Source organism: Manduca sexta, unplaced genomic scaffold, assembly GCF_014839805.1.
Source record: "Manduca sexta isolate Smith_Timp_Sample1 unplaced genomic scaffold, JHU_Msex_v1.0 HiC_scaffold_3617, whole genome shotgun sequence".
NCBI lineage: Eukaryota > Metazoa > Arthropoda > Insecta > Lepidoptera > Sphingidae > Manduca > Manduca sexta.
Window position 1 is genome coordinate 3,182 of NW_023594705.1, and position 9,480 is coordinate 12,661.

Below are 9,480 nucleotides of genomic sequence, written 5' to 3' on the forward strand. Positions count from 1 at the left end.
TGCAGATGGGGCGACTTCTGAATTTTCCCGGAATTCAATCCACTTATGGGTAAGTTGTCAATTGGGCTGGAAGCGGCATGTTTACCCTCACAGTGACCCCGTGTCAACGCGGCGAGAAGTTGGGAGTATCCATACTCTGAGCCACGAAACTAGTAATTGATTCTTCTTGTTTGAGGCTGAATATTTTATAAAGCATCGGCCACTATCGTTTGCTCGTTACTCTACCATAGTTCCGCTAATTACGTACATGCTGTAATTAGTTAATTCAGTTGGGTATATTGAAGATGTTTTACTATCACACATTTAAGGTTAAATTATAAGGTTGTGTGGCCGAAGATAACCCGTTTCCTAACAGGACCCACCGTACATATTTACGGTTGTTGTATTGTAATGCAAAAATGTTTGGTTTGGTATGTTATAATTTAATTAAAGGTATTTCTGTCTCATAGTTGGTTTTATATATATTTTCATGAAACAATTTCATAAAATTTTAAGACTAAGTCTGCCATTAATAATTCCTTTAACTTACAAATAAGTATTTATAGATCACGCTCCTTTAAACCTCATCAGCATATTTTAAAAGTTACATACAGTGTAATCTAAACGAATTCGTACAATTCTTTTATAGTACATTGAATTTATAAAACTAGCACATTTAAATTAATTGTACTATATAACATTCTCCATATATCATCGCCGCATCCACTGAGCGTAGTGGAGAGTGTCAATTATTCATCTCTTCGCCGATAATGGAACAATGCTGTCGCCGTCGCGGAGTGGGCCTGTCAGCGCTACACATAATGGTGTATACGTACCCCCTGACAAAAACGTATCATAGCGCTCTGCGACGGTCGTATGACAGAAACAATTAACGTATTCGCTTGAAAATAAAATCCGTTACCGCTTTTAGCTTTAAAGATGAGAATTGTTAACGTTAAAGAGATTATCGATATGAGGATGAATTTTTTAAATCCGCTGGAACGCACCGCTGGTAATTTATTTATTCGACGTGGAAAGTGGAGTGCTCTATTAATCATCTCTCACAATTAGATTCTTATTGTTAATGATGTAGCAACCATTTATTATCTTTATTCGAGGAAATTTTTGAAATGTGTACAGAATTTGTATTGAATAATTTTTCAGTTCTATTAACGTTGAATATTTCATTGGCTAAATATCAGAGTAATCGAGTAATCGTTAATTAAATTCAAAATTTCATTATTCATCGCTAAAGCTGACAGCAAATAAACCGAACTAAAGCAAAAAGTAAAAATAATTTTGTTAACACTTTATTCGTTTAATTTATTTAATTTGCGAAAATATGTTAATATTGTCTATATCGTGTATTTTTTTAAATAAATTAAAAATTAGATGTGCCTCATAAAATGTTTCTACCAGTGAATTAAATTATTGTTATGATACATAAAATAAAAATATCTTAATAATCTAATAGCAAAACTAAGGTAAATAAAAATACGATAACTCTAATAAATAATATCAACGTAGGGTGGAGAGAACATAAAAGCAAAACAATGTAAGCATCAATAATCTTATTTTACTAATATTTTAAATTACATGAAAAATACATATTACCTGATACTATATAATAACTTGCATGTTATAATTTGTTATACAAATAAATTATAATATTGTGATATAGTGTTAGTATTGAAACAGTCAACATAAATATCATATTTTTTATTATTTTTCTTAATATAAAATACAAAATTAAACAGTGAACTATTCAGCTGTGATGACCATTATTTGCTTACTTTCAGTATTAAACAAGCATAATCAAACTATTCAATAAATTAGAAATACCACAGTAAATAAAACAATACTTATAAAATTACAAATCTCTAGTACGTGTGCTTTTGTCTCTGCCACATGCTCGAACCTCTTACAAACAAATAAATATTGTTCGTATCTAGTATCAAATTGGACAATAAAGGTTAGGATTTAATTTAAAATGCGCATTTTCTTTCTGCTGTTTTTATCGTCACAAGCTTATCCATTGAACATCTTTTGTTTTTGCAGGTTTGCTTTTCGTTTTCAGGACTTAAAACTATTCCCACCCACCTAATTTATATTCAAAAACTTTTATGAAACAGCGTTATACCTTTAGATATTCTGAAGTAATCAATTTATCTTTCTTGAGTAATATCACACATTTTTATAAATGTTGTAATTGCTGTAATCTTTTGATTACAGGTCGAGAATGCCTACAGGGGCAAAATGTTGTTTCCGTGGCGCCTATAGAAGTCCCTGACGGTAAGGATCCCGCCATTACAATGTTAATATTACAAAAATATAAATACGTAGGTTGGTGTTACCTCCCCTGAAAATATAGGGCATGAGTTAACATCGAGTTAAAATAATATTTTGAATCAGACAACGCACCTGTGAGTTCACAAAAGGTATTAATTTTGTTTCGCAGCTTACATGTTACTGTCTACTCAATACTAAAATGTTTTTAATAGTAGCGGAGGTTTTTATGATTCTTCTTGCATAATAACCACCTAATTTCCATTATACTTTGATCAGTTAATGTAAAAGATGATTGATATGACATTCCTATAAACATCAGAAATAAACTTTCCTGAATTAAATTAATTATTTTTGTATTCGTGCAAATAACCTAAGATGCCCAGTAACGCTTAAATGATCACAGCTTTGGATCCGCCTTCTTTATCTCTGTACACTTTATATATTATTTTACCGGTGAAAGAGCGATATCGCTACAAACCGCTATTTGTCGTTGGTGTCCCGAGAATAAATCACGCAGCCCTACCGCCAGGGTCGCCATTTCCATCACCTTGAATTCATACAGCTCGAAAAATATTTTTATTTGCGTAGACAAATAAATAAATTTATTACTTCAAATACTGGTTTAGTTGCGAGTAATAAACTTTTCCATCTAGTTAATTTCATTTTGATTTTTGGCTGGCTTCATGATACTCTTTAAATTACACGCTACATTAAAAACAACACTTCACTAAACGACTTTCGTGTTCCAATTACAAGTATAATACTTCTACATAGTTACATAAAAACGAAGTGTACACAGGAAGAAGTAATAAACATAATTCAGCTAATTAGCGCGAAGTCGGCACTTACCGTAAGTTATGGTCGCGTACCGCGCAAGTTATTTGGCAACCCTGCTGGCGCGCCAGGGATGGCGGTTCATAGCAGACGCGACGGCACCGCCCGTCATGTTTGTGACTCCTCGGCCTGATCTAAAACTTCTATAACAAACATGTTTACAAATTGGGAAACACTAGCTATTGTTCTCGTCCTTGGCCTTTCGGGGAATACTATGTAATTTTTCTGTACGAGTATTTGCGAAATTAAAATGTCCGACTACTGTTGGTACAAACTATTTACTAACGAGTGTTCTCTTTAAAATCGATACAATTCTTTTTCATGCGTTTGTATGCAAGTGGAGTGTTTTTTAGGATAAAGCAATTATGTTCTTTGAAAGTTGTTTTCGACTGAATGTTGGTATTTGCGTAGCACACCAAGTTAAGCGTTTGATAATATAATCACTAGTAACTGTTTTGTGTCTTAATTACGGCAGATAATCATTTGCGAGTTGTAGAAATAACGCTGATTGGGATAATTAATAACTAAACCGTCCATTTGCAGAATGTTGAGATAATTATTAAGTATAATAATTCATATTATAGGTATATGTTTAAATACATTAATAAATAAACTTTGAATTAGTCAATGAATTCTCTCTAACTCCCGAAACATCATATTATATCTGGATATCAATGGAGTGTTCCAATACCTTAGCTATATTGATTGCTTGCTTTCAGAGTCGATGTATCCGAGATTCGCGGAACCGATACCAAATGTGACGGTCACCGTAGGCCGAGACGCTTTACTGGCGTGTGTTGTGGATAATTTAAGAGGATTCAAGGTATTTATATAATAGAGATCAACAAAACATACCCACATAAATCCTAGCAAGGATCAGAAATATTTTTGTATTATTTGGATAGCTTCAACTGTTTGTTGGAATTATTTACTAACCAATAAGTCTGCGATGAAAATTATTTGATTGTAAATTGTCAATTTTTCAGAACATTACATTACATTGCTGTCCGACTTAAATGTAATATGTAGAGTAGTAAATTCTTCTTATAATATTTTTTTGTAATTTTATTTTAACACTGTTACAAGTTTTTAGTTCTAAAACGCATTCTCATTTTTATGCCCTTTACGGAAACAATCCCACAATATATGTATAAAGTGCATAATAATATATACCGTGTATACTGTACAGTAAGCTATTAAGGCTACAGTATTAGATAGCCTAGATATCTCTACCTACGTCAATAGTGAATAAGTTCTTATCTATTTTACTCCAGAGACCTCTGCGGCACTGTTATTTAGTTTACGTTGCACTATTTTACGCAAACTGTAGACAACTTAATAAACGCCTCTAAACCTGAGGAATGTGTGATGTACAATATTATTTATAATTGTTTATAAAAATACAAATCAATTTATTCATCATCATCACCATCAGCCGCAGGATGTTCACTGCTGAACATAGCCTTCCTCAAAGATTTCCAGATCGACCTCTTATATAAAGCAGCCCTCATCCAGCGACCACTGCGACTTTTTATTTAATAAATTTATTATGTTTAGTTAATCTTGTACTTTATTGAACACTACAAATCTTTAATAATTATAAGTTTGTTCTATAGAATGTGGAAGTAAACTGGGAATAGTATTTTTATTAAATAATTAAAATTGTCACTTTTGCTGTCGTCAAACTAACACCGTCCAGTTAGTGAATTCTTTTAGAATATTTATATTATTGATATTATTAAAGCTATAATATTGTAACGAAGAATATCTACTTTCTTATCAGGTGGCATGGGTTCGTATGGACACACAGACCATTCTGAGCATCCATCATAACATAATAACACAGAACCCTCGCATCAGCCTCTCATACAATGACCACCGCTCGTGGTACCTTCATATCAAAAGCGTGCAGGAGGTTGACCGTGGATGGTACATGTGTCAAGTCAATACCGACCCTATGCGGTCAAGAAAAGGTTATCTTCAAGTTGTAGGTTAGTAAATTCTTGGTATTCTATTTCTTAATATTTTACTGTTTATTATGTCTACAATTCGAGGCCCCGTTAAAAACAATATTGTTTACTCACGTAACCTATTTCGCATTGCAAAAACCGGATATATTCGTATCATCATATATCACTATCAAAATTAACAAAAACAATATCCATAAGTTAACGCAAACATAACCAGACTTTCTAATAAACAGTGTAATGTGTTTACAATAGAATAATCAATCAAATTTATTAATTTAATTTAGGTAACCGCGTACATGGAAACTCACTAATTTAAACATACTTTCTATCCGTTTACTCAGTGCCACCATCAATCATCGATAACATGACGTCAACGGATATGGTGGTGCGGGAAGGTTCCGATGTGACCTTAGTGTGTCGGGCGTCGGGGTATCCTGAGCCTTACGTCATGTGGAGGAGGGAAGACGGACAAGATTTCAATTACAACGGGGAGTCAGGTTAGTGTAAATTGAGTAATTGTATCAGTTAGTAATTAGGCCGCAGCTTCTACGGATTTATTACATCGATATTGAGCTAATAACCTCGCAAGTATCTGGCCTTTATTTTATTCACGCGAACGAAATTCTGTTTATCTTCCTCTTTAGTTTGTATAGTTGTTCTTAGATAACCTTATGGCTCTTTGACCGTTACTGATGATGAGTGAGAGTCAATGGCAAATATCGCTTGTGAGTGAGTTATTTATAAGTTGTTACGTTTATTTGAAATGCACGCTCCAGCGAATTAATGTCATCAATTAAAATCTATCGGATTACAAATCAAAAGCACTTTCAGTCCAACAACAGAAGCATGCAACTATGTCTGGAACGTTTGTCATCCGAATGAACAAACTCTGTTAAAGCTAGTAATTAATGATAGTCGGTCTCAACCATACTGCATTTGTAAATAAGACTCCGTCAGTTGATACTTCAACATCACTCATAACGGGAGATAGTTTTCAAACTAACGTTTCGAATTCATGGAGCGACATGAAGTTTCTAATTTTGTAGCGCTTCAAATTTGTCTGATCAAAACTAATTTTGTTTGGTGTAAAAGCTTGATACAACGAAATAAAATGCCGTACTGTATATTGCTCGGTAGATATCGAGATAATCTGAAGTTTCCCATTTCCTTCGTCCGCGAGCTGCTTTTAATATTGCATTAAGATTTACCATCAATCTTTTACCATCTTTTCAAACTTCACTATAGACGTACACAATACTGTTCTATTCACAGTACTTAAGTTTCAATTTTCAATAATTTTAAATATTACGAACATTAGATTAGAACACTAAATTATTTTATCTATAGGTTTAGTTTGTTCATAATTGCATACATCAATGAAAGTTCAAAAGCCTCAAATTAAACTCTCCGCCCATAATTCATTCTGACAACAGGTGAGATAATGAAGAACTAAAACAAGCTTAAGCATTAGCGTTATGTAATCACGGTCTAAAAATATAAGACTAGAAATTTTAAGGCTAGTGCTTAAGAAGATGACTAGTAAGTTTAAGATAGCATGTATTTTACTTCAATCCACTATCAAAGACTCATACTAAAAGATGATGTGTGCATGCGAAAATAGTATGGTCTATACTCATAGAGTTAGGAAGAGTAAATCAAACCGCAGTTTCAATTTTTCGGTACTGTCCTTTCACGCGATCATAATCGCGTGCAAAAGTAATTTAAGGAACGCTAGTCTAAGCAAAAGTATAACTTATGCCATTTGGATTGCGGTATAATCTCGTTTATTCATTCATATGTACACGTGATGTTTATTTTGTTGACAGTTAGCGTGGTAGACGAGTGAGAACTTTGAGCAACTAACAAAGGTGTCTCGATTACACATGGGAGCGTACCTGTGCATAGCATCTAATGGAGTGCCGCCATCGATTAGTAAGCGGATCATGCTCATGGTACAATGTGAGTATACAGTTCAATTGAAGTTAATGTATATAAACGACGTATTAGAATACAACTATAATGTTCTACGATTAGTATGTCAGATGTTATAATCACGTATTAATTATAACTAGTGCTCATGCAGTAGTGGAATTTAATATATTTGTTTTTATTTTTGCATTCGGCATAACAAAACAATACATAATAAATTACTTAAATATTTACAAGTAAATATAGTTTGAGATAGTTAAATGTACTACCCACAACACTGTTCATTACTAATAGTTTTTACATTTTATTTGGCAAGCACATCGTCATATTGTAACTTTAATTGCAAACATTTATAGTGCATCGGTTGTAGAAACTTACGATGTATATTTGTAACATATATTATATATGCTTAAAAGGGATACAAATATTTTACTTCACGTGTATATATATATATTTCCATACGTAAGTATAATACTATGCTTACATTTTCTCATATATTCAAGAATAAATGTATAATATGTAATTATTTCTCATAATGATAAACGTAGTTATTGAATAAGTCTTATTTAGGTTTGCTAAAGTTAGGTGCTTGTTTCTACTTGAATCTAATAACTTCTTGTAAAGGTTTATAAACTTATGAGTCTCGCCAACCTAGTTTATACAAAATGGTTATGTTTGGTTATATTATATTCTGATTATCAGCCCCCCCGGAACTGGTTTTTGTGGCGTAATATTGAGTATATTGTGCCCCTTGAAATAAATAAATTGGGAGTAAACCACAATAAGAGTATAAAGGAAGGAAATTAAGCATTCAATGATGTAACAAGTTCATTAATAATGGTCTTACACTTTATTATTACCTCGACTTGACATAAAATTACTAGGTATTAATAAATCAAGTGTAATTAACTTTTAATATGATAGGATTCTAATTTATAAGACGTGAATAGTGGTAATTTATCATCTATTAAGTGATCATCTAATTAGTATTAATTTATCATCTATTAAAGCCTTTGGGGTATTGATCCACAACACTATTCTGTACTCAAAGAGAAAGGTATGCGCTTAACTCAACAATGAACGTACCTTTCATAAATGAATTAATATGACATACACATACTTAACTACATCACCGGTTTTACTACCAAATATTAAATATTTTTTTTACCAGAAACAATTAAAACGTATTTCCAATTATATACAGGACTATATAACCTATATTCAGTATATTTGTGTAGAAGAATCTTTTTTGTTTCAAGACTTAGTAATTATATAAATTGATTATTCCGACGGACTGGCTGAACAAAACATAAGATTGCCAAGTTTTGAGAAATGATATCATAAAGTGCAGTCCAGTTTTGATTTGTTTGTTTTAAACTATATTTATAATCTATTGATGACCACCCGTATCGTTATTTTTAAAATGATAGATGCGGTTGGAACTTCAATTGACGTGAAAACAAAGGCGAATTGATTTTATTTGAATATCGAATTTTATTTACATTTAAGGCGATACCTCAAGCTCCATTTTCATACATTTTGTTTCACCTTTAATCTGGGTAACTAAACAAGTATTGGCAAGTAAAGAATTTAAATTCACGTCTAGTTAGTGATTAGTTCTCGCAGTTGAAGGAAAAACGTAAAAATAATTAATAATCATGGATATTTCTGCCTTTAAAATTTCGTCATATTAAATTTTAAGGCCGAAATATCCATGATTATTAATTATTTTTACGTTTTTCTTTCAACTGCGAGAACTAATCACTAACTAGACGTGAATTTAAATTCTTTACTCCAATACTGTTTAATTACGAATAAAATGAAAAATGAAGTATCATATATTTACCGTTACTAACTTACGGAATGAGTAAAAATTCAAATCATATAAATTGATAGTTTTCATACTCTTTTCCAATGTTACCTAAATCGAAAAATCTTTTTTATTCAGCACAAAAATTTTGAGAGTTCACCGCGCGGCAACTATGATATCGGCTACCTGATAACCTATGAAAATGTTACAATGTAATTAACATTATTGGAATAACGCCAGTGGCATAAAACAATTAAATGGCATTGAATCGCCAAAATTTAAACGATAAACTTACTGATAATAAGAGTCTCTGCCACGATTTCTATATAAAAATACTTTTACAGTTCCACCAATGCTGTCCATTCCGAATCAACTAGAAGGGGCTTATATTGGTCAAGATGTGACCTTGGAATGCCACACAGAAGCGTATCCGTCCTCAATCAACTATTGGACCACAGATCGAGGGACATGATCATTTCCGGTGAGACTTATCAAATCTATTGAGAATACTTTTCAGTGAAAATGGATGGTTTCATCAGCAACAGCACAAAACACTTGAAAATGTTTGCAGTCTTCCTTGTACTAAAGCCATGTGTTCTGATTTAACCGTAAAATAAATGTGTAGGAAGGTGGATATTCATATCAATTATATTGTACTATACATACTAC

The 9,480-nt window shown here is 32.4% G+C and overlaps 1 protein-coding gene across 1 annotated transcript; it reads left to right on the forward strand.

The window, feature by feature from the left end:
* Positions 1-918: 918 nt before the first annotated feature.
* Positions 919-9,289, forward strand: LOC119193118 (lachesin-like). Its single transcript, XM_037446776.1, has 8 exons — positions 919-991; positions 2,212-2,271; positions 3,822-3,925; positions 4,886-5,093; positions 5,414-5,569; positions 6,899-6,906; positions 6,941-7,031; positions 9,156-9,289. The coding sequence occupies exons 1-8, from the start codon at positions 919-921 to the stop codon at positions 9,281-9,283; spliced, it is 828 nt and encodes a 275-aa protein (XP_037302673.1). The 3' UTR covers positions 9,284-9,289.
* Positions 9,290-9,480: the final 191 nt, after the last annotated feature.

Excerpts from the sequence above, each read along its gene's own strand:
- LOC119193118 (XM_037446776.1), top strand. The coding sequence starts at position 919 with ATGAGAATTGTTAACGTTAAAGAGATTATCGATATGAGGATGAATTTT. Across the intron at positions 3,926-4,885 it reads ATAATTTAAGAGGATTCAAG|GTGGCATGGGTTCGTATGGA; the intron begins GTATTTATATAA and ends CTTTCTTATCAG. Across the intron at positions 7,032-9,155 it reads GATCATGCTCATGGTACAAT|TTCCACCAATGCTGTCCATT; the intron begins GTGAGTATACAG and ends ATACTTTTACAG.